Source organism: Trichosurus vulpecula, chromosome 8 (assembly GCF_011100635.1).
Source record: "Trichosurus vulpecula isolate mTriVul1 chromosome 8, mTriVul1.pri, whole genome shotgun sequence".
Classification (NCBI taxonomy): domain Eukaryota; kingdom Metazoa; phylum Chordata; class Mammalia; order Diprotodontia; family Phalangeridae; genus Trichosurus; species Trichosurus vulpecula.
The window spans coordinates 194,780,215-194,806,716 of record NC_050580.1 but is presented as its reverse complement, the minus strand read 5'-3'; the positions used below and the strand labels follow the sequence as shown (position 1 = coordinate 194,806,716).

The 26,502-nt window shown below is 37.0% G+C and overlaps 1 protein-coding gene across 1 annotated transcript in view; it reads right to left on the bottom strand.

Annotated features, from left to right (window-relative positions):
- Nucleotides 1–6,531: 6,531 nt before the first annotated feature.
- The window catches only part of KNL1 (kinetochore scaffold 1), a 52,710-nt gene continuing 32,739 nt past the window's right edge, over nt 6,532–26,502 (bottom strand). The window contains exons 12-24 of the mRNA XM_036736685.1: nt 25,895–26,010; nt 24,390–24,480; nt 23,749–23,865; nt 23,065–23,152; nt 20,800–20,877; nt 17,426–17,465; nt 16,869–16,970; nt 15,052–15,152; nt 11,625–11,693; nt 11,095–11,204; nt 10,801–10,919; nt 7,342–7,464; nt 6,532–6,721 (exon numbers count right to left, since the gene is read on the bottom strand). Of these exons, the coding sequence (XP_036592580.1) occupies nt 6,607–6,721; nt 7,342–7,464; nt 10,801–10,919; nt 11,095–11,204; nt 11,625–11,693; nt 15,052–15,152; nt 16,869–16,970; nt 17,426–17,465; nt 20,800–20,877; nt 23,065–23,152; nt 23,749–23,865; nt 24,390–24,480; nt 25,895–26,010 (1,269 nt within the window). The 3' untranslated portion in view covers nt 6,532–6,606. The remainder of the gene's footprint in view (nt 6,722–7,341; nt 7,465–10,800; nt 10,920–11,094; nt 11,205–11,624; nt 11,694–15,051; nt 15,153–16,868; nt 16,971–17,425; nt 17,466–20,799; nt 20,878–23,064; nt 23,153–23,748; nt 23,866–24,389; nt 24,481–25,894; nt 26,011–26,502) is intronic.

Sequence of the window (26,502 nt, the reverse complement as noted above, 5' to 3'; positions counted from 1 at the left end):
ATCTTTGGTGACAAAAAAGACCAAAACATACAGCCAGAAGAAGTCAACAAAGTCAAAGAGCCTACAACAAAAGCCTCCAAGAAAAATATGAACTGGTCTCAGGCCACTGAAGAACTCAAAAAGGATTTGGAAAAGCAAGTTAGAGAAGTAGAGAAAAAATTGGGAAGTGAAATGAGAGTGATGTGAGAAAACCATGAAAAACAAGTCAGTGACTTGCTAAAGGAGACCCCAAAAAATACTGAAGAAAATAACACCTTAAAAAATAGACTAACTCAAATGGCAAAAGAGCTCCAAAAAGCCAATGAGGAGAAGAATGCCTTGAAAGGCAGAATTAGCCAAATGGAGAAGGAGGTCCAAAAGACCACTGAAGAAAATACTAACTTAAAAAGTAGATTGGAGCAAGTGGAAGCTAGTGACTTTATGAGAAATCAAGATATTATAAAACAGAACCAAAGGAATGAAAAAATGGAAGACAATGTGAAATATCTCATTGGAAAAACCACTGACCTGGGGAATAGATCCAGGAGAGATAATTTAAAAATGATTGGACTACCTGAAAGCCATGATCAAAAAAAGAGCCTAGATATCAGATGATTCTTTCAAGAAATTATTAAGGAGAACTGCCCCGATATTCTAGAGCCACAGGGCATAATAGAAATTGAAAGAATCCACCAATCTCCTCCTGAAAAAGATCCCCAAAAGAAAACTCTGAGAAATATTGTTGCCAAATTCTAGAGCTCCCAGATCAAGGAGAAAATACTACAAGCAGCCAGAAAGAAACATTTAGAGTATTGTGGAAACACAGTGAGAGTAATACAAGATCTAGCAGCTTCTACATTAAGGGATCGAAGGGCTTGGAATATGATATTCCCGAGGTCAATGGAGCTAAGATTAAAACCAAGAATCACCTACCCAGCAAAACTGAGTATCATGCTCCAAGGCAAAATATGGATTTTCAATAAAACAGAGGACTTTCAAGCTTTCTCAGTGAAAAGACCAGAACTGAATAGAAAATTTGAATGTCAAACACAAGAATCAAGAGATTTATGAAAAAGTAAACAAGAAAGAGAAATCACAAGGGACTTACTAAAGTTGAACTGTTTTGTTTACATTCCTACATGGAAAGATGATATATATAATTCATGAAACCTCAGTATTAGGGTAGCTGAAGGAAATATACATATATATACAGAGGACATAGGATGAGTTGAATATGAAGGGATATCTAAAAAAATAAAATCAACTTAAGGGATGAGAGAGGAATATATTGAGAGAGGGAGAAAAGGAGAGATAGAATGGGGTAAATTATCTCACATAAAAGTAGCAAAAAAGAAAAGCAGTTCTGCAGGAAGGAAGAGGGGGCAGGTGAGGGGGAATGAGTGAATCTTGCTGTCATTGGATTTGACCTGAGGGGGGAATAACATACACACTCAATTGGGTATCTTACCTCACAGAAAAGATGGAGGAAGGAGATAAAAAAGGGGGCATGATAGAAGGGAGGGCAGATAGGGGGAGGAGGTAATCAAAGGCAAACACTTTTGAAAAGGGACAGGGTCAAGGGAGAAAGTTGGATAAAAGGGGATAGGATATGAAGGAGCAAAAGTTAGTCTTTCACAACATTTGAGTATTGTGGAAGGGTTTTGCATAATCATACACATGAGGCCTATGTTGAATTGCTTGACTTCTTAGGGGTGGGTGGGGAGGGAAGAGAGGAGAGGATTTGGAATTCAAAGTTTTAAAAGCAGATGTTCAAAAAAAAGTTTTTGCATGCAACTAGGAAATAAGATATACAGGCAATAGGGCATAAAAATATATCTTGCCCTACAAGAAATTAAGGGAAAAGGAGATGGGGGGGAGTGGGGTGACGGAAGGGAAGGCTGACTGGGAAATGGGGCAATCAGAATATATGCCATCTTGGAGTGGGGGGGAGGGTAGAAATGGGGAGAAAATTTGTAATTCAAACTCTTGTGAAAATTTATGAGGGAAACTAAAAATATTAAAGAAAACAAAGAAAAAAAAAAAAGAAAAATAGCTGGTGACAGACTTCAGAACTCTGACCAGGGCCATTACCAACTGTATTTTCAAAAGTCCTCTGATGAAGTATGTTACCCAACTCCTGACAGAGACAAGATGGACAGACGGTGAAGAGCCATATATTTTTAGACATGGCCAAAATGTATGGTTTTTTGTTTTATTATACTTCTTTGTTACAAAAGTTGGGGTGGGGGTGAGGAGCACCATAATTACACATACACAAAAGTGCCATTGAAATGTTTTAAAAATGAGCAGGGAACAAATGGAAATTCTGAAAGAAGTATGAGCAAGACAGTTTTAAAGGTGATATATATAATTTATTATATATACTTTACAAAGCAAGCAGTATAAAATATGGAGCTCCATAGTTTCATAAGAGTCATCTGTATTTCTGCTACTGATGAAAAACAATTTGGTGTTTAAGTTCAGAATAAAAACATTTAAAAGGAAGACAAAACATAGTGATTATTTGCTTCCTAATTTTTATTTTATTGCAGTTGAGCTCTTAGAGACTGGATGACCACTTATTAATGACACTGATGGTGATTTCTGTTCAGGTATGTATTGTCCTAAATTACCTCTGCTGTCTTTTTGTTTACATTTTTACTGGCTTTCACTTAAATTTTTTTTCTTATCATGAACTTGACAAATTTCAACAAATACCAACATTTTCTTATATATAAAAAGAGGGTTGCTTATGACAAAGTGAATCTCTATTATACACAGCTTGTCTCTTTGTAAATATATATTCAACTTAACATAGTAGTTCCAACACTGCCCTGCTTTTTGGTGATCCCTCTGGACTTCCGTTTTTTGGAGGTATTTTAAAATGTTTCATTGGTGCTTTATTTAAATCATTACTACTACCAGCCTCTTCATATGTCCCCCCAAATAGAAAGCCCTCTCTTGCAACAAATTAGTCAAACAAAACAAATCCACATTGGCTACTCATAAAATTTTGTCTCATTGTGGACCTCTAGTACCTTTTTCCATCATACTAATTTTCCCCAGACCCCTTACTGTTCCATGTAACAAGGACAAAGTCAAGGATAATTGACCAATACAGCAACTGTGTCTGCACTTAGCACATACTGTATCCATAGTGATATGATCTCTGGGTTCAAATTTGGTCATTGCATTTATTTTGACTTTTTTTTGTCTAGTTTTGAAATACATATTTTAATTATTTCATACTATTTCTCCTGGTTATTTTATTATCAGTTCATACATTTTTTCCATGTTCCGAATCCCTCATATTTTTTTTATAGTACAATAATATTCTATCACATTCATATATTTCAATTCAACCCAGTCAATGAACACACACTTTGCTTCTCAATTTTTTGCTAACAAAAGTGTTGTTATATTTTGTTATGTAAGTCCTTTAAGTTTTTGACTTCTTTGGGGTACATACCCCACAGTGGGGATGTCAAAAGATATATGATCAGTGATCCCATTTGGGGTTTTCTGCGTTGGAGCGATTTGCCCAGGTCACACAGCTAGTGTCTTGAAGCTGGATTTGAACTCATGAAGATGAATTTTCCTGACTCCAGGCCTGGTGTTCTATCTACCGTGCCACCTGTCTTTCCTTTTTAGAGTGGGCTTGTTTCCTTTTTCTATCAACTTTACCAGTTTGATGACTGTGGGGTAAAACTTTCAATTTGTTTTTATGTACAAATTATCAGTGATTTGGAGTATTTTTCCATGTGGTTATTGATATTTCTCATTTCTTTAGAAAACTGTTGCCCACTTATCTACTAGTAAATGGTTCTTGGTTCTATTTGTGTCAGTTCTTGTATTTTAGAAACCAGACTTACCAGATGTTTAATGCAAAGATTTTTCTCATGCTATGTCATTCTAAATGTTGGTTTTGTTCATGCAAAACCTTTTTCATTTTAAGAACTTAAATTTTTTTTCCTTTTTAACCTAATTAATTTTGCCCCTAGCTATATAGTTCTCTTATTTTGTAATGACATGACGTAACGATATTTAGGTGGTATGTGGTGTACGATGCTGGTCTATTTTCCAGTTTTCCCAGCAGCTCCCACTGAAAAGGGATTCCTTCCTCCAGTAGCTTGTGATCTTAGGTTTCTCACAGGCTATCGTATTTTTTTCTAGGTCTTACCTGTCAATTCTGTCCCTTTTCCAACTTTGAAATTCTGTGATTGCACATTTAATGCTAGATCCATTTGGTTATAGTTGTTTAATCTTTATCATCATTATCATGGTTTTAGAATGTTTATTATTCTCATCTGCATGCCTTTATTTAAACTGCTATCCATTCTCTCCTTTCAAAATATTTTCCCAGACCAACTTCTACCTCCCATGTAAAATAAAACTTTCTAATTTCTTCAGTGTATGTTAATATCTTCCATCTTTAAAGTCCTATTGTAATTATTGTCTTTACCACACAAATTAGTACTTTAACCATGACCCAGAAGGGACCCACTAAATATCTGAATTCAACGTGTACACATTGTTTCCTCAATTGTACGACAAACTCATTTAGAAGATGGACTTTCATTTTCATGCCTTATGATACCAAGCATAGGCCTGTATATTTGATAGATGGCCAATAAACATCTATTTACTTGTGAATTTTGAGGAATAAATATGAGATTGGCAATAAACTAGCAAAAATAATCTGTCTAAATTGGAGCATGCAGCTTTTGTTCAAAACATTGGGAATGAGTTACCTCCTGAGACTTTCCTTCTCAAATCCTAATCTCAGCTCAGAAAAATGCCATGTTCCTTGAATTACAGGAGTAGTTTTTTCTTAGTGCCTTGAAACAGCTTTGTTTCCCTGTGACTCCTGCTAGCCACAATCTTGGCTCAGCCCCAAGCTAAGTGTTCCCATATGACCCTTTGCTTTCTTTAACTTACCTCCAAAGGACTCTTCAGAAGTCCCATCACGTAGAGACATTATTTATTTACTACTGAATACTTTCAACCAATCTTTTAATGGTACAAAATTATTCCAATCATTGAAGGAAAACATACCAATTACATAAAAACAGCCAAAGCTTTCAACAAATACAAGTACAGAAAAGTTAAAAGTTTTTTATAAATATACTGAAACAAAAAATGAGTTTAGGAAAGCTGAGGCTATTACTATAACACAATTTATTCTTCCTTTGAAGCTGTTCATAAGCGATTACTATTATACAAAAGACAGAACCCTACTATTTAGGGCTACAAAAATTAACACCCCCCCAATAAAATATTCTAGACTCATGGAACAGGTGGTGATAACATATAACAAGAAGATAGTGGATAATGTTAGAGTAGTTTTCTAAGGAACTCATAGAGAAAGTGAACTCAAATGGTGATATTTATGGGAAATGAGCTTTATGTCTTTGTATAAAATTTTAAAAGATGAATTCCGATTTCTGCAGAGAGAAAACCACTTGGCCTTTTAAATTAACCTTTGTTTTATGACTAAAAAGTAATCAAAAGAAGATTACATGTGCAACATACAAGACTTTAACCTGGCCTTAAAAGCAAAAACTCATTGCTAAGGAATAATAGTAAAAACAAAATGTGATGTTAATTAGTTAACATTAATTAACAATAATAACTTAACAATGAAAAGAAATTGTTGCAAAGAACACAATCAGTATTTTACTAAAGGCACGGACAGAAAAGGAGTAATTCAGTTTTGAGCCTAAATTTGCACACGTCACAATCCAATATCATTCACTTTATAATGGAAGATCAGATTTTTGGCATGGAGCTAGAACTTTTGTTATTAGCGCCTGTTCCAGAATTGAGTAGAGGTTATGGATGTGAAAAGTAGTCAAATGAGGAGCAAAGGTGATTTAACAAAAAGATGGTAGTCCTGTCATGAAGCAATCTCCAGCAAAAGGTCAACAGCCTAGGCTAAAAGAAGGGCACCAACTTACGTATTACTATATCATTTAAGTACCACAAATTAATATTTACACAATCCTAAGTGAAAATGCACTTTCACTAGAATACACTTTAAATAGCCACGAAAATTGATACTACCAGCAGACACTATACAATAACAATTAGAGGAACCCAGTCTCTCTCTCTGAAAAAGACTGACCCATTTTAATAATTGTGGGTTCATTGTTCTCCCATTTGGAAGTAATATTCCTGAAAGGGAAAGAAAAATGACTTTGATGGTTTTTAGCATTGTCTCTATGTTGGGAAATACAATTTTTCTATACTAAAAACAAGCGGTCAGGCAGAAGCCAGAGTATATGGAGGTGGCAGAAGACAATATTCTCTGCGATGATTTTCCTTCTCTTGTCCAATAGGTTGCTCATCATAGCTCAGAAATTCCACTACAGGTTAAAGACATTTTTTCCTAGGTATCCAATTGCCTTAGCATAAAGAACAGCAGCATACCGTTCTCTTGGTAGTGAATCTAAGAAAAAGAGGCTAATAAAGAGGTGAACATATGATCCCTGATTACAACACTTTAAATGTAAAGATAATATGACTAACAAGAGATCTATCAAGTTTGCTTCTAATACACCAAAGAGAGTCAAGGCTGAACAGCAAGTGGTGGAAAAGGTTTGATCATTATAGTTGTTAGTGGTGGTTCTAGTGACGAAGATGAGGGCCTTGGAGGAGATCTTGGTAAATGCACTTGACTGCTGTCTTCAGGTAGTTGTTATCCAGCGGCACATTAGACAAAATGGCAGCAATTTTATCTTGGCTGGGAAATATAAAAAGAGGATCAGTTTTTCTGGAAACACATTTTCAATTCAAGGGAAGTCACAGATGGGTAGTTAATTTGGTAAAAGTGAAGTGTCTAACCAGTAGAAGAATCCACACCAGACTCCCTACCAGAGATATTAGAGTGAGAAACAGTTTCAGACTCTACCAGTCTAGCTCAGCTTCAAAGAGGACACTAGATTGGGGTGTCCAAAAGAGTGAAAAGGATGCAAGAGAGAATTTGAAGTGGTTGGGAAATATAAAAAATGCCTTCACCTAGCAGATATCTTAAAGGCAAAAATATATAAAATATGCAACTCTAAGCCCTATAGTTAAAAAGAGCCTAACAGCTCCTCACTTAAAAATGGGTTATTGGGGACAGCATCATATGTGTAACCACACTGTAGATGTGCAGCAGTGTAGCAGGTCTTCAAAGATGCAACACTTCAAAATGAAGTTAGAGGTGGGCTAAGAAGCCATTTGACATGGGACAATGTGCCAAGAGAAGCTCCCAGCTCACTTCCACATTGCCTCAGTGGATCAATGTCAGGGTTTTCTAAGGGAAATGCTGGGAATTTAGCAGCAGAGTCCTATCATATTTCCCCCTTTTGTTTTACTTACGCAATATTCCCAATGAGGTTCTGAATGGTGAAAGATAATGGGACAGATGGATAATGGGCTGAAAGAGTCAGTGTCAATTCAAACTTGGAAAAAGCAGCAGAACTGGAGAATAAGAGCTTCACTCTGTAAAAGACAAGACCCACACAGATGCCATTAAATTAGGAATTCTGGACTAATCTTAAAGATCTTAGAAATCATTAATATTTCCTTATTTTTACAATAGGAGGAATCTCTGATCTCAATTATGAGCTTTCAGAGATTGTTTCCAGAGAAGGCCCTAATCTCAACTGAATAAGGAAAAGTGAAATCAGAAGAGGACAAGATTTAGTGGGGACACTATCACTGTCAAGTAATTGAAAGGTTGTCATGTGGCAAATATATTTATATGTGTTTTGCTTGCAGTTAAAAGGTAAAACTAGTAACAATAGTGAAAGTATAAGAGAGGCAGAATTTGGCTTAAAAAAAAAAAGGAAATTACAGTTACCAGCAATTAGTTAGAGCTCTCCACAAATGAAGGAAATGGTGAGCTCTTCATCCCTGGAGGTTTTCTAGGAGAGGCTGTTACAAAAGGAATTCCTGCTCAAGTAAAGTTTGGACTAGAATACATCTAATTTCTCTCCTAACTCTGAGATTCTGTGAATCTGACAAAACACAAAATCAAGTCATTAATCTTTAATATCATTTTTATAGTAGTGCCTTAGATTTTTATATTGCTTTTTTCCTGATTAACTTTTTATATTCATGTTTTATTGTATAGTATTTGTCCTTGTATTATTTTGGAAAGATAGCCTGGTATAATAACTACTATTCTCATTTGATAAGTGTGAGGACCAAGACCCAAAAATGATTCCCCTCTTCAATCCACACAGCTACCAAAAAGATCTTCCTGAAACACAGATCTGGTCATGTTACGCTCCTACCCAGAAATCTTCAGTGGTTCTCTATTGCCTCTGAGGCAAAATACAAAATCCTCAGCCTGGCATTTAAAGCCTTCCACAATCTGGCTCCTACCTACCTTTCCATTACAATTTCATATTACTTGTCATTCATGCATATTCTGTACTTTTTTTTTTTTGAGGGGGGAAGGCAGGGCAATTGGGGTTAAGTGACTTGCCCAAGGTCACACAGCTAATAAGTGTGTCAAGTATCTGGGGCCGCATTTGAACTCAAGTCCTCCTGACTCCAGGGCCGGTGCTCTACTCACTGCACCATCTAGCTTCACCCATGCATATTCTGTTCCAGTCAAATTGTCTTCCTAGCTGCTTATGTACACAAAATGACATCCCCTATATCTCCATGCCTTCATGTGATCTCTCATTGCCTAAAATACATTCTCTCTTAAAATCCTAGCTTCTTTTAAAGCATATCTTCAGTGACAACTCTTATATCAGGCCTTTCCTGATCCTCGCAGCTGTTAGTATTCTCTCTCTCTTGAAGTGACTGTATATATATTTATATTTACTTATCTGTGTATATACTGTATCCCCCCAGAAGAGATAACTTTCTCAAAAGCAGACGATCTTGTTTTTATATCTGCATCCCCAGGACCTCTTAAAGAGTAGATACTTAGTAAATGTTGGCTCCCCAGTCATAGCGCTGTCAAATGGTGACTCCTGGAACTACCACTCAGGTCTAGCGCTCCATCCATCCCCTCTCTTGACCTAAGCCCTGGTCAGTACCCTCCTTACCGAGAGTGCCATAATAAGACTAAACAATATTTGCAGGCCTAAAAAACCACATGAAAGAAGAGGAAAAGGAGAAGAAATAACGCATGGCAAAGTAGAAAAGGAAAGGAGGAAGGAGAGAATAAGGGGGAAGAGAAAGAAAGTAGTGGATGCAAACAGTAGTGCCTCACTGTTAAAGGTGCCAAAAATTGCCTGTTGAGATATACAGGAAAAAGATACAGTGGAGCACTTGGCTATGCTTCTCTCCATTTCATTAGTAAAATGAACTGGTAGATGTGCAATGTTTTCTTCTCTGAAGGGACTTGAAAGAACAGAAGGCAGAACATCTGCAACAAGGTTACTATTGTGACTATTCTTTAAACAACAGCAAAACATATTCTAAAATCACTCCAAAGGAATGACTTCATCTAGTTTGGAAGGAGATGGTATTCTCAGAGAAAACTGCTTCCAAGAAATTACTGAGTCATTGTCAAGTTAGCTACAAATGAAACAGAAACACAGAACTAACTAAGGTGAAAAAAGATTTTATGTCACTTTCTTCATTTTTTGTTGACTGTGAGGCAGTATACATACAACCTGAGAGCTAAGTGTGCTGTGATGGGCAGAGACAGTGCAAGCATATCCCATGCTCCTGGTGACACTGGCCTCCATGCTGTTCCTTCCCACATGATGCTCCATTTCCCAACTCTTTGAATGTCCACTAATGATCCCCTCTGCTGGAATGTTCTCCCCAACTCCACTTCCTGGCTTCCTTCAAGTTTCAGCTCAAATCCTACCTTTTGCAAAAGGCCTTTACTGGTCCCCCTCCAAGCTACAGCCTTCCCTCTGTGATCCCTTCCAATACACCTGTATATAGCTTCTATGTATAGAGTCGTTTACATGTTGTCTCTCCTATTAGAATGTGAGCCCCCTAAGGGATGGGACTGTTTTTGCCTTCTTTGTATTCCTTGTACTTACCCATAGCGCCTGGCACACAGTAAGTATATAATAAATGCTTGCTGATTTTACTTGTTCATAGCAGCCCATAATGGGTCTCTCTACAACCTCTTGCTTGTTGATCTCATCATCCTCCATAGCCTTCTCATCTTTATAAAGATGATGCCAAAATCTCTATGTATAACTTTAGTCTCTCTCCTGAGTGTCAGTCCTGCTTCAATCAATTGCCTACTGACCATTTAAAATGGGATATCCCATAGGCATCCTAAACTTAATATATTCAAAGAGAACTTATTATCTTTTCTGCAAAACCTAGTCTTCCCTTTGGAAATGGCACACAGTAGGCACTGAATAGAATCTCTAGTTTCCTTCAAGAGTCAGTTCAAATGTCAATTGACCTTATATCTATTTTGTATATACCTACACAATATTTCCCCTGATATATAAGCTCCTTTACAGCAGGGAATATTTCTTTTCTTTGTACCCCCATAGCCTAGCACAGTGACTGGCACATAGTAGGCACTAAATGAATGTCTGCTGACTGACTAAGGTTCCCTGGGGCTATGACTGACAAATTAAACAACTGCATTTGTGTTTCAGAATAGTACCAAAGAAAATGGAGGTAGTGCCCTAGGGTGGTGATAAAATAGGACAGAATCAAGGGGCTTCTTACAACATAGTAATTTAATTATTTTGTGCTTGTGCAGGTATTACTCACAATAATGTACCCAGTGGCATTGCTTTATAAGAGCTAGGTGTATAAACATACTTTGGATGTAAAATCAACATTAAAATCAATAATCATAACTATAGTAGGTTTCTCTAATTAACTACTTACTCAGTATTATTCACGTCTATGTTCATGAGGTTATATTTTGGTCCCCATCTATTTAGAAATTCAATCTCTTCTCCGAGGAGTCTACAACGGCTTACTACCAGTGAAATCTCTTGTAGCATCTGGAGAAACAGGAAGATATATTAGTCTGTAAATAGTTTTTTGCCCTTAGTGACTTTTCTCCACGGGGTTCAAAGGCCCTGAACAAGATGGACTATTATTTCAGAAGTTGCAAGTCAGCCTTCAGGGGCAGATGACACTACTTATTTTTCCTGGGATTTTGCAATTAGACTTTACCTTAGGCACATGATGCTGTGTTATGCATTTATTCTTCCATGATCCCTGATCCTCAATAAACTGAAAAATGAGTCTATGCACTAACAGTGATGATGGAGGAGCTTTATTTTCTGCAAAAATAAATAGAGTTACTTTTCATGTTTCATATAAATTTGTTCTTTATAGGTGATTAGATAGAAATCTCACAAAGCTCTGTGAAGATGAGTGCCCCTTCATTCTGATTTTTAGTCATGTGAAAGAAAAACCTGATAACTGTTGATTTGGATAATGTAGGATATAGGACTTAATATATAAGTCCTTATATAGGACTTAACTGTAAAAATCTCGATACTAATCACTCCTTGGGACTAATCATAAGGAAGTTATTTTATTTAAAGTTCTAAGACCCACATTGATGATCTCTATACAATGATTCAAGCACAGAAATTTCAAATTATATTAACTTTGCAACAGACCTCGAGGCACAGACTTCAAGGAGTAATGTATATTTGAAAGTTCCTAACTTTAGAAACAAATGTTTAAAGTCATACCATGCAGCAGAGTTTCAAAGTTTATATCAATAATCTTTCTGCAAGTCTTGCTCAGGAAAGGAAGACCATCTAGGAAAAATCAGAGGAAAAAGTCACTTCCTAACTACCTTACTAGCTTTAAATCACTTGTGCAGTCTAATCTACTACATAAAACAAGTAGCTTTACATAGAGAAGTCTGATTAGCTAGCTGAATTAACCTATTATGTGCCAAAGCTTTTATAACTCTGATGGACCTGATGTTCCCTATACCAGTGAAATCACAGGTTGAGTCCCTACCAAAATAACTACCAGATTAAACAACTTGATTTCAGTTTTTATTTTTTCTCCAGATTTTTGGTTTTGATTATGCTTATGGAGGAGATTAAAAGAAATCAAGGGAAATCTAACGTATACCATATGCTTCTTGGAATATACTGAAAATAATTTAACCTTTTCTTAATGGCTTAAGGGCATTATTAATATTCAATTGCTGACATATAATAAAGATTTAGGGGTAAATGGTATAGGAACACAGAAGCAAACTGGTGCTGACTATGTAAGTGCCCATGGCTCTTACCTTATTGATAAAGACCCATATACCATCTTATTCTAATTTTTTAATCGATGCCTTTTTGGAGAACACCTTTTATTTTTACATAGCATTCATTTCTGCATATATCCCTTTTCCTATCCAGCTAGGTATCTTATTGAAAAAAGAATGAGAAAAAAAGCAATTTAGAAAAAAAAAACCCAAAATGTTGACCATGACTGACAGTACCTGAAGTACATATAATATTCTACACACACAGTCCTTCTCCTGTGCAATGAAGGAACGTGGGTGCAATTTTTCAGCTCTTCTCTGGGAGCAAGTTGGGTATTTTAATCAAATAACATGCTGTTTCAATTTATTATTTTGTTTACATTGTTGTAGTCACTGTGTATACTATGTTCCTGGTTCTGCTTACTTCACTCTGCATCAGTTCATACAAAATTTTCCAAGCTTCTCTGAATACTTTATAATCATTATTTCTTATGGTGCAATATTATTCTATTACATTCATGTACCATACTTTCTTTAGCTATCCCCCTACCCATTGGTATCTACTTAATTTTCAATTCTTTGTTACCAATAAGAAGTGCCAGTTTATTTTTAGGCATAGTGAAAGATATTCATTACCTCCTGAGAATGTAATATAGCTGCCTTTTTGCAAAATTACTCAGCAAAGGCAGAGGTTTTCTCTGAAGTGCTTTTGTGCTCTCTAGAAAATCATCTTATTTTAGCTTTCTGCTGACTTGTCAGCACCATTCAAAACACTATTAATGACTTTTACACAGTGGACTACAAGCACCTGTCGTTTACATCTAATGTATGCTAAGTTTGCTGGGGGGGAGTGGGGAAAGACTAGAAATGCTTCACTATTTTAAGAAATTTCTGCTAGGGTAGTTGACAAGAGCATATTACGCTCCAAAATGTTTGCAAATTTCTCATGATCTACATCTTTATCAACAGATAATGCTTCTAAAGACATTATACAAAGCCAAAATCTCCTACTTGGTGTTTTTTAATGCTTGATACTGAACAAGATTCTGGGCACAAATAACATGCAATTTTAGTATTATGAGATTATGAATGACTGACATTTTATGAAATTTTTTGCTTTGCAATTTATATATATTATCTCATTTAAGCCTAATAACCTGTGACTTGGATATTTTTCAATTTTACAGGAGAGGAAACTGAGGCTCAGAAAGGCTAAGTGAAAATGGCCACAGACACAGTGAGTGCCAGAGAAGGATTCTAACATAAATCTTCCTGCCTCTACATCCAGCACTGTATACACACTGTCTCTTAAAAGTCTTAAGAAATATATGCAAGGTGGATCAGTGTTCTCAAGAAATCTCAGCACAGTACAATAAACAAAGCACAAATACAAGTGGTGATGTCTTAGGCAAGTCATGTAACTTCTTTGAGCCTTAGTTTCCTCATCTGTAAAATGAAGGAACTGAGATAGAGAATTTCACTAAAATACCATAGTTCTTCTATAAAACATTTCGCATCTGAATAACATCCTGGTTTATCATCCTGGTTGAACCAGTGAAGCAATGTCAGGACTAAGCCACAAGATGGGAAAATTATTCCTTAACACCAATCTTGTTTCCTTAGGGTGAGATTTTAAATTGCCTAGCAATAGAATTTAGGTAAGCCTATGTTTCTGAAATTAATTTTTTCTGAAAACATTAGAAGATGATGGAATCAGAATTTCTCTCCTTTCTAAATCTCACGCCCTGGTGGTAGAACGGTGAACTGATTCAACCATTTTGGAAAACAATTTGAAACTATACAGAAAATTATGCATATGCTTGCATTCAGTATATCATTACTGAACACATAGACCAAAGAGATGAAAGAAAGGAACCAAATGCACAAAAAATTTATGATAACACTTTTTGCCTTAGCAAAGAAATGGAAACAAAGTGGTGCCCAACAAAGTGACTGAACAAATTATGGTATGTTCATTTAATGGTATATTATGAACTGTAAGAAGGTCTAAGGGGTGGCTCTAGAAAAAACCTGGGAGGTCTTGTATTAATTGAAACAGAGAGAAACAAATGGAACCAGGAGAACAATTAATATAATGACTACAACGTTGTTAAGGCAAAAACTGAAAGACTTAAGAGCTGCAATGATCAAATATAACTCCAGAAAAGTGGTGATGGTAAATGTTTTCTACTTCAGCAGGAAGGGGAGGGGCTAAAGGTACAGAAAGATACATACAATTTCAGACATAGTTAATGTGTGGATTTTGACTGTATATAATTATTTGTTGTGGGGGAAAGAAGGTGCTTTTATTTCTTGAAGGGTAGGGGAAGTGTTAAAAGTGTGTGAAAGTAATAATAATAATAATACAAAACAAAGAATATCAACAAAACATTAAGAAAAAACATAGCAGAGAAAAGAAGTCCAGGAGACAATACGGACAAGCAGAGCAGTGTTGGAAATACCATTTTAAATTTAATACAGTATATACTTAAAAAAAACCCCAAGATGTAGGCAATCATGTTACATGAAGTCCTTTTTCTTTTCTTTTTACAAAAAGATGTTCAAATTTGTTGATATTTATGAAGTTCGTAGAATAAAAAAAGCTTTAAAAAATGATGATAGAATCAAACAATTTCTTTGTCCATCCATACATTAGTTTCTACTCTGTAAGCAACAGGTAAACACCTGTGAAAGCTCTAGAATGATGACATTTTCAATCAACAAATGTTTTATTTTATGTGAGCCTGCAGCATCAGCACATGTTGCTACCATATTGCTTTTTATTCCTTTCCATATTTAAAATTAAGATTTGAATCCTGAATGAATTTAATCATGGGGTTTTATGATGTATTCCTCCTCACATATAAATGGTTGTAAAATAAAATCAGATTTCTTTTGCTACTTACCCACAGGCTCTCCAAAGGTGATGGTGAGCTCTATTGAGTCATAAAGGAAAGTGAATACAGCCTGGCTATCACTCCATTCAATAATCTCCCATTCTGAGCAGCTAGAGTTTACAAAAAAAAAAAAAAAGTCAAATTACCAGGTTCAGGAATCATTTTTCTTTGAATGAATCTGAAATTTCATTGGTACAGGAAACTCCCAGGGAGGGAATTTCCCCTAGCAATGCAGTTCAGCACATGCTCTGTTACTTATAGGCAAAGGGAGAGCTTCCTGGAGCACTGAGAGAGAAGGTAAATGATTTGCCCTCAGGGTCAGAGGTGGGCCTTAAGCCTAGGTCTCTGTGATTATGAGGTTGATTATTTACTGTCATGCTGCCTCTCTTTTCTTTGAGATAAGAATAACCAAATCACATCTAATCCCAGAAAAAATAGTATCAGGTGGTACTCTTTCCTCTGGACCAGTGACACCAGATATTTAAAATTAAGTACTATGATGCTATAGTCTTAGGCTACTGAAAGAAAGAAGAGCAAAAGTTTTTGGTGGCTCCCTATTCTTTCTTTCTTTAAAAAAATTTTTTTTATTCAATTTGAACTCAAATACAAAAAGAGAAAAAAAATCCCCACAACATTTCCATGTATATAGCACAACATGAAAAGAGGATTCACTATGAAACCATGAATTTCCATTTCACAGTTTACTTAAAAAAAACAAAAACAACTACATTATACTACACATTGTTTTCAAAGCTACCCTGCTTTTTCTGTTTCCTTCTGAGTTTTTTGTTTTCTGCTGTATACATTTTTTTTCCTCCCCCCTTTAGACACTGCACTAGAGAAGTCCACCATGAGATGTGTGTGTGTGTGTGTGTGTGTGGTGTGTATGTAAGATCATACTATACATATTTCTATTTATCAGTTCTTTCTCTGGGGATGGATCTTCATAGGTCTTTTGTAGTTGGTTTGAGTATTTGTTATACTCAAAATAACTTAATTGGTCACATTTATTTTTTGAATGATATTGCTGTTACTGTATACAATGTTCTCTTTGTTCTGCTCATTTTACTCTTCATTGTTTAATACAAGTCCTTCCATGTTTTTCTAAAGCTCCCTATTATTTCTAGAATTAAATACCAATTTCCTCATCTTGGCACGTCTTTACTCCCCCACTCTGCATCCAAGCCACTTTTCCAGGCTTGTTTCCCATGACTCTGAGGCATTCTATATTCCAGGCAAACCAGACCAAGGTTCTCCAAACTCAGCAGTGAGGGCTCCACACCCTGTGCCTCTGCTGAGAACATTCCTCCTATTGCCCCTCAGAATCTTTATCTTTCCATAAGGTTCAGCTAAGGTGCTTCCACCTACCCTTCTGTTATTAAGTTGCTTACTCCCTCTCATATTATGTTGGATTTAATTAGGTACTTACGTGCCTCCCCACTATAGAATGAAAGATTCTCAAAGGTAGGGACTATATCATTTTTGTCTCTGTATCCCTAGTACCTACCAGAATGCCATGAATGGATAAATGAAAAACCTTTATCAAGTGCTTATTATCTACTCCACACTGAAGATACCACTATGAAAGCAGAGAAAGTCCCTGCCTTTAAGGAATTCATGGGGAAGTGGTGGCCAGGGAAGGGGAATGGGGACAGAGCAAATAGTCTGACACCCCCCATCTGGAAACAAGAGCAGAGCTGATTTGATTATGGCTCTTGGTTCCAGAAAATGGAGGGGGGAGCATGGAGGAAAGGGCAGTGAGGCAAGAGAAACACTTAATAAATATTTGTTGAATTTAATTGAACAGATGAGATGTTTTTCCTTACTTGAATTTTTCCAGGCATTTCTTAGTTCTATTTGCTTCTTGTTGTAGATTATCTATTTGGGCAAGTGCCTGCTGCCTCTCTATCTCCAGTTCTGATATATTCCTGCAGAAAAAAAATCAGATATTCAGGGAAAGATCAATCCTTTAGTATAAATTCCAGATTCTATCAATAGATGTAGGCTATGAGATAAGAAGAGAAATACTTGATTGCCCTAATCCTCATCCTCATGCGGTTTAAAAGTCTGGTGAATGTCTTTGTTGCTACCCTTGAATCCTCAGATTGTTTTGACAGAGGTGTCTGGGTCTGTTTTAGGACAGGTCCAGAACAACACTATATGTAAGGCTAGTTTCAAAAAATGTCATCAATGACATCCATGTCAACAATGAAGCAATCCTCTGGAATGATTTCAGAATAAAATAGAAGCTCTGAACCAGGAAAAGTTATTAAGACCCACACCCCCAAATTGGCCTGGAACTAAACCAGTTTGAGGAGGCAGGGTGCCATTTGTTTGATGGACTCTGGCACTATACTGGCAAACACAAAAATTGAAGGCTTACCTCTTGAGTTCCTCTTCTTCAGCTTGTAATTGTTCTAATTCTGACAGAGAGAGAGAAAGAATATTATATTCCTGGGGGGCGGAGCCAAGATGGCAGCTGAAAAGTAAGGACTAGCGTGAACTCCCTGCCGAGTCCCTCCAAAAACCTATAAAAAATGGCTCTGAACCAATTCTAGAACTGCAGAACCCACAGAAGAGCAGAGGGAAGCAGGGATCCAGCCCAGGACAGCCTGGATGGTCTCTGGGTGAGGTCTACCTTGCACAGAGCTGGGAGCGGAGCAGAGCCCAGCTTGGGTGGTGCGGATCAACCAGACCAGGAGCCAGGCGGACCGTGCCTTAGCGCCCTGAATCAGTGAGCTGCAGCAGTTACCAGACTTCTTAACTCACAAACACCAAAGACAACAGAGAAGGTTAGTGGGAAAAGCTGCGGGAGTGGAAAGAGTTCGCGGTTTGGCTACCGCCCGGGGGCACCAGAGGTGGGGCAGCTACAGAACTACAGCTGCGGTTGCTTCCAGCCCCAGGCCCACCTGGTGGGAGGAATTAAGTGGTGGATCAGAGCAAGAGTGAAGAGCCTGCTGAAGATCTAAGTCCAGTCTGGGTTGGGGGTTCTTGGGGAAGGAGGAGTGCTGGTGTGGCAGAGCTGGCCCATCCCCCCAAGCTTGGAACATAGAATTCTTTAGTCTACAAGCAGTCATACCCCGCTGAAAAACTCAAGGGTCAAGTTAGTTGGTTGGAAATATGGCCAGGCAGCAAAAATGCACCCAGATTCAGTCTCAGACTTTGGAATCTTACTTTGGTGACAAAGAAGACCAAAACATACAGACAGAAGAAGTCAACAAAGTCCAAGAGCCTCCAAAGTCCATGGTCTCAGGCCATGGAAGAGTTCAAAAAGGATTTTGAAAAGCAAGTTAGAGAAGTAGAGGAAAAATTGGGAAGAGAAATGAGAAGGATGGGAGAAAACCATGAAAAACAAGTCAATGACTTGCTAAAGGAGACCCAAAAAAAATGTTGAAAAATACACTGAAGAAAACAACACTCAAATGGCAAAAGAGCTCCAAAAAGCCAATGAGGAGAAGAATGCCTTGAAAGGCAGAATTAGCCAAATGGAGAAGGAGGTCCAAAAGACCACTGAAGAAAATACTAACTTAAAAAGTAGATTGGAGCAAGTGGAAGCTAGTGACTTTATGAGAAATCAAGATATTATAAAACAGAACCAAAGGAATGAAAAAATGGAAGACAATGTAAAATATCTCATTGGAAAAACCACTGACCTGGAAAATAGATCCAGGAGAGATAATTTAAAAATTATTGGACTACCTGAAAGCCTTGATCAAAAAAAGAGCCCAGATATCATCTTTCAAGAAATTATTAAGGAGAATTGCCCTGATATTCTAGAGCCACAGGGCATAATAGAAATTGAAAGAATCCACCCATCACCTCCTGAAAAAGATCCCAAAAAGAAATCTCCTAGGAATATTGTCGCCAAATTCCAGAGCTCCCAGATCAAGAAGAAAATACTGCAAGCAGCCAGAAAGAAACAATTAGAGTATTGTGGAAACACAATCAGAATAACCCAAGATCTAGCAGCTTCTACATTAAGAGATTGAAGGACTTGGAATACGATATTCCGGAGGTCAATGGAGCTAGGATTAAAACCTAGAATCACCTATCCAGCAAAACTGAGTATCATGCTCCAAGGTAAAATATGGATTTTCAATAAAATAGAGGACTTTCAAGCTTTCTCAGTGGAAAGACCAGAGCTGAATAGAAAATCTGACTTCCAAACACAAGAATCAAGAGAAGCATGAAAAGGTAATCAAGAAAAAGAAATTGCAAAGGACTTACTAAAGTTGAACTGTTTTGTTTACATTCCTACATGGAAAGATGATGTGTATGATTCATGAGACCTCAGTATTAGGGTAGCTAAAGGGAATATTCATATATATATATATATATATATATATATATATATATATATATATATATATATATATATATATATATATATGTATATGTATATGTATATATATATGTATATGTATATGTATATATGTGTATATGCGAGTGTGCATGTATGTATATATGTGTGTGTGTGTGTATGTATATATATATATATATATATATATATATATATATATATATATATAGAGAGAGAGAGAGAGAGAGAGAGAGAGAGAGAGGAGAGAGAGAGAGGAGAGAGCAGGCATAGGGTGAGTTGAAGATGGAGGGAAGACATCTAAAAGAAATAAAATAAAATTAAGGGATGAGAGAGGAATATATTGAGAGAGGGAGATAGGGAGAGATAGAATGGGGTAAATTATCTTGCATAAAAGTGGCAAGAAAAAGCAATTCTGTAGGAAGGGAAGAGAAGTCAGGTGAGGGGGAATGAGTGAATCTTGCTCTCATCAGATTTGACCTGAGGAGGGAATACCATACATACTCAATTGGGTAACTTACCCCACAGGAGAAAAGGAGGAAGAAGATAAAAAAAGGGGGGATGATAGAAGGGAGGGCAGATGGGGGTGGAGGTAATCAAAAACAAACACTTTCGAAAGGGGACAGGGGCAAGGGAGAAAATTCAATAAAGGGGGATAGGTTAGGAAGGAGCAAAATATAGTGAGTCTTTCACAACATGAGTATTGTGGAAGGGTTATACATAATGATACACATGTGGCCTACGTTGAATCACTTGACTTCTTAGGGAGGGTGGGTGGGAAGGGAAGAGAGGAGAGAATTTGGAAGTCAAAGTTTTAAAAACAGATGTTCAAAAACAAAAAAAAAAAGTTTTTGCATGCAACTAGAAAATAAGATACACAGGCAATGGAGCGTAGAAATTTATCTTGCCCTACAAGAAAGAAAGGGAAAAGGGGATGGGAGGGGAGTGGGGTGACAGAAGGGAGGGCTGACTGGGGAACAGGGCAACCAGAGTATACGCCATCTTGGAGCGGGGGGGAGGGTAGAAATGGGCAGAAAATTTGTAATTCAAACTCTTGTGAAAATCAATGCTGAAAACTAAATATATTAAATAAAAATAAAAAAAGAACTAAAAAAAAAGAATATTATATTCCTAATGAACACATTTTCTACTAACACCTCTTAGGACATAGAGAATTGTCCAGAGATTTTCTACGCCCCCCACACAAGAAAATCATTTTATTGAAAATCCCAGGTGACTACCATTGTTCAACTAGGGCTTGCATATCTACTAATTTACAGCTACTTATCTCAGAGAAATACTGTGATAAAAGTCCTTTTTAAGCTGTAATGTGCTACATAAAATGAATCACTTTAATCATAAAGTGATTATTACATAAAATTATGCACCTAGAAAACTTTTCTCAGTTAAAATATTGTCCTATTAATTGGCATAGTTACCTTTCTCTGTAGCTAATATTTCAGAATCCCACTCTGCCATAGGGATATCTTCTTCATTCTTGTCCATATTCTTAATTTCTAAAGAAGAAAACATGCATTGAAGTAACTCCATCAATAAGCATTTACTGTGTAACCACAAGTGTTGAGAATTGATGTCTTACAAGAGAACTAGCAGAAGAATTTTCTCTCTTTTATACACAAAGTACATAAGAACTATTTATCCTCTAGGATCAACACACGGGATGATGACATTAATGAAGAATAACATTAGAAAAAGTCAAATGCTACTTTAAGCTGTACAGCAGTAGAATAAGATTTTTCCAAGGGCCTATTGAGATGTTTGAGACATAGCTAGCAATTTTTTTGTATGGGTATAACTAGTGTAATGTTATTCTGGACAATAATAAGCAGTAAATTATATTAAAACCAAACTCCTCTGTAACCATCTTTTTTTTTTTTTTTTGTAAGCATCTTCATTGGAGGAGGGTAGTTGTTTCTCTATTTCTGGTGAATCTGTTCTATGCTTTCATCAGTTGAAAGTGGCCTATTTGGCCAATTAGAAAATGGTGCAGAGCAGAGCTAAGATGACAGAGTAAAGGCAGGGACCCACTGAGCTCTTCCCCAAATTCCTCCAAATACCTTTCAATAATTACTCTAAACAATGGCACCAGAGGCAGTTTCCAGACCTCTCAGCCTATGACGAAAAGAGAAAGGGACAATGGGTCAGGAGATTTGCAGGCATCCCTTTGCTGGCACCAGGGGCAAGACTGTTGCATTGCCTATATTTGGATCTGGGTCACAGTCCTGGGTCTTACTCCCAGTGCAAGGATAAGCACAGTACAGCTTGCAGCCTCAGGGGAGCAGTATAAGGAAAAAGTATCAGGATTGAAGAGTGCTCGTGGTCGCTCACAAGGCAGTACAGAAGAGTAGTAAACACACCTCTGCCTAGATCATTGGAAGAGTCAAAAACTTACAGGTCCCCATAATTACCTTTGAAAACTTGCCAAGGAGCCTGAGGAGGTAAGTGACACATCCAGCATCACAGAGCCACTATCAGAGGCAGAACTTGAACCTAGGTTTTCCTGACTCCAAGGCCAACTCTATCCATTACACCATGTTGCCTATCATAAACTTCATACTTTTCAAAGTGATTAATCTAGTCAGATGTGATTACTAATAGAATGAGACTTCCTAACCCTTAGCTTGATTTTGTGGAAAGAGCACTAGAAATGAAATGAGAAAACCTAGGTATAAATGCTATCTTAATAGCTACTTAATAGTTATTTAACTTCATCTTTATGGACTTATGTCTTCATCTATAAAATAAGAGTGTTAGAGTACATCTCTACAGGTCTTTCCAGCTCTCAATCCTGAGACCTATAACCATGTTGCCTACTTGAGCAAGCGCAGTCTGTTTTAGGGCAATTTTCTTTCCTTTCTGGGGGGATTGGAGAGGGGGATAGTTTTTGTGGTAAGATTTGATTACTACTCTTTGAAGGCAGCAATTTCTTTATTTCTCTATTACTTTTTCTGTAAAAATAAGGTACAATCTGCACCCCTGGAGGGAGTACCTATATCAATAACATCACAGGTTTTTGGAAGTATCAAAGTATTCCTTATCCCATCCATTATTTTTGGTTTCTAAATCCTCTATAGCAGAGAAGGGGATTTCAAAAATTAGGAGAAGAGAGGAAAGGGGTAAAGGGAAGGGTGTTCTAAGTGCCATGAATATTCTTAAGTCACAGTTTGGAAAATAATGCCACGGAAGGCTTTAAGAAGGACAGTTTTCCAGTTGCTGATTTATCCTCTGCTAAGGCTTAGGGATGTATGGAGAAAATAATTTCCTTAAGTTCAAGGCCTCTATTTTACAAGTCTCTGTGTCCTCAATAGTAAGTATCTTGCACAAAGTAGCTGCTCAAAAAACATCCGTGAATAACTGATAACTGAGAGCTCTGAGATTGTGGCTTTATGTGCTTGTCTTTTCAGTAGGTCATGGGGTGTTGGTTATTTGGTAATTTACTCAGTGCCTAAAAAGGCTTAATCATCAGGCTGAGTCAAGTTCATTATCTAAAAACAAAAAGGAATGTACAGTTTTCGAAAGCAATCTAGTGGCCTGAACTGTTCTTGTTGGTTATGAATCATCAGAATAGAAGGGCTTCAATTTGTTCTAACCCAGAATTTATAGTGTGAAAAGAAAGTTTCTGAGGAGAGAAGATATGAGCTGACTGAACTCCCAACTTTGGAGATGTGTCCAGAAAATTTTACCCAGGTCCAGAGCAGCAAGACAGGTATCCGCCTCCTTGAGTACAGAATCCATCTTGTCCATCCTTGTCTGAAGCTTCTCCCATTCAGCCTAAACACAAAATAAATGCAAATAGATTAGCCCAAGTTAAAGTGAAAAACTTTATTATAACTCATGAAACACGATGGCTAGGAAAACACATCTTAGAATGAAAAGAGAATCCTTTTTGTTTCAAACTTGGAAAGAATAATAGACTTAAGTAAGGTAAGAAAGATGATCTATTGGAATGTAAGCTGTTTGTAAATACGGATTATTTTACTCTTTGTATCTATAGCCTTAGTGCTTACCACAATGCCTGGCATATAGTAGGTGCATTCTATATTCCATGCTTGTTGCTTGACTGATCTATGAGCAATGGCATCCTGACACACATGTACCAGGAACTTGTTTTTGAAGAATGAGTTCCAAAGGATGGCCCTCACATTGAGATGCCTGGATCTTACTCCCTTTGAGCACAGAACAGGGATGGGGATATTTTCCATGATATGCCAGATTTGCAAACCTATTTTGGTTTATTCATGGGCCAGATATCCTAGGAACTACTCCCTAACAGCACAACCTTCTCCACACGTCTCCAAACACTTGCCAATTTCATGATCACTACCATAAAAAAGTAATTCTGATTGCTCTTTCTAAGCCAAAATTACCTTTGCTGATTGTACCAGTTTGCTATATAGAACCACTTTCCTTTGGTGAGCAAAAACTTTAGTCTTCTTGGCAAAACGTGATTTCATTTTGTTCAGATGAGCTCCAAATGTCTTCAGCTGTAGGAAAGAATAAGGCATTGCATCAAAATAGTCATTTGGGTGGTGTAGGCTCAGCTGCTATATGGTAGGTAGGTAACACAACACAAAATTTCCTTTAGTCGTCCAAACCTAATTCTTATGGCCCCTTCTCTTTTGAGTACAGCACTCAGGACTTGACTTTCACTCTCAGGCTCTCACATCAAACTACTGAACATAAAACTATCTAGTAAGGATACCCTATTTAACATAATAGTCAAGTTTTAAATGCTTTGCTTATTATTTAATCATTCAAACTCCAGCTGTATCCTAAACTTTTCCTTATCTAAGTCTACTATGAGATATAAAAGGGGGAAAACTTGATTACAAGTAAACTTCACATCACATTTGCAAAATTTAAAAAATGACTTTTTTGAATTAAATTTCTAGTAAGAGAAGATTCAAAGAGAAAAATTTATTATAGTCACATGTATCTTTGAGTTCTATATTTCATAACAAACACTGGGAATCAATTTAGACATTTTCAACATACAGAATAAAAGTACCTCTTCATCAGAGCAGCCCTTCATTACTTCCCACAGGCTCCTATTCACATCCACCAGTAGTTTATCCTGTTTCAAGGCATGGAGCTTTAATCTAAAGCAATGAAAGAATTCATGAAAATAAAATGACATAAAAGCACAAAGTGAGTTGTACGCATTTTTTAAAACCAAGGACGTTTAAATATTCTAGGAAACAAATAACCTCTTCCTTTCTCTTTAACCAACAGTATAAACCAATTCTGAACTCTGCTCCACATAATGAGCATGAAAACCATTCCTGGACAGTGACCTTCCTTGGTTTAAATGCTGCTCCAAGCTTGCAAAATGACAGTAGAATGTGGTAAATCTAAAAACTTTCTTTTCAAAAATAACTGATTTCACACCCCAACCTGGAAATAAATATGCCTCTGAGATCTTTGGAATCTGGCCTTTTCATTGCTATGCTTTCCTAAAGCCATTGTAAATATTCTAATCAGAATACATAACCAACTCCATGCCCCAAAACAGCACAGTAAGCTAAACTGTCATCACAGGGATCCAGTCATTTGTCAATAAATAAAAATATATTTTTGTCAGATGTAGCAGGGTATAGTACATGCTCGTGTCACGGTCAAAATACAGAAATGATACCCTATTAATAATTCTACCTACTCATTTTAGACAAATCCTAATGCTGTCACAGGCAAAATAACAAATTTAAGCAAAGTATGGAAATATGCCTGGACAAATCAATAAGGACCCACTCAGATTCAGGTAGGTATGAAAAAAGGTTAAGTGACTTAAATCTCTAGGTTTTAAAAATAACTATTGGAGGATACCTGGTGTTTCAGATGTGCCTCACCGCTAATTTTCTCACAGCATTTGTGCATATAAAGTCTTCAGTTGAAGGACTGAGATATACTTCATTGTTCTGAAAGGAACACTATTTCTGCATGCAAATGAAGGCCAAAAGGTAGAGGTATGAATCTGACATTTGGTCCCATATATGGATTAAGAAGATCTTGTATTCTAATTATTTATACATTTATCACATCCCCCTACCAGAATTCCAGTCACAGTAGGATAGGGGCTGTGTTGCTTTTGTCTCTGTGTCCCTCAGACTAAGCAAGGTACCTTTACAAAAGGGTGATGAGTACCTTTCCTTCTGAGATTATCTCCAGTTTATCCTATAAATATTTTGTTTGTACATAATTGTTTGCAGGTTGTCTCCTTCATTAGCCTGTGAACTCTCTGAAGGTGGGAATTGGTTTTGCCAGCTACCTCGCAGGCGGTTGAGCATGGCTGGCCGGCTAGAATATCTTTACTTTTGGATGTTCTCCCAAATTCAACTTTCACATGAAGAATAAGGTGATGATATGTCAATGTTATAAGTTATATTTTCTTTAACAAATCTAAAAGTGGAAGACCTACTCAAAATTAATTTTGTACCATGCCGCTAATTAGAGATGGTGATTTTAAAAACTGTAACACCTCTTTTACTACACCCAAGAAAACAAATGCGTTCTCACTCTTCAATCTTTTGACGGAGAGCCTGGCAATCTTCTTTATAAATCTGTATTTTGGGCCGGTAAACGTATTGACTTAACATTAAGTCTTTTGGTGTAGATGGCACATTTGTAGCAAACTGAAAGAAAAAAAACAAAACAAAAAGGTAAACTCCATAGCACTTCAGAAATGCAAAATTGTGGACAAATTCATGTTCAGGAACTAAGTTCCTGAATTATTATTTTGATGAGTTAGTTTATGGAAACAACAACACCCTACTCCACTTTATTAACAAGGTAAAAAAAACTATCCAAAATGTAAAAATTCAGAGATAGTAGAGCTAGAGGAAGCATTAGGAAGAGTTTAGCTCTCTCTTCATGCCTCCTTAATAAAGATCTAGAGAATGCAACAGCCTGAATTCTGATTGGGATAACCAAGGAAAGCCATAGTAATTCGCATAGGGAGATAGAGAAGTCTGTGGACACTGGGGAGGAGGGTCTGGCCAAGAGTACACATTCCAGAACTCAGAGACTGAGAGCCAGAAAGAGATCCTGGGGGATCCCTGAGCAAGCACTGGGTACAAGGACAGGTGCCACCTAGCAGCTCTGTCCCCTCCCACCTGGTTCTGGCT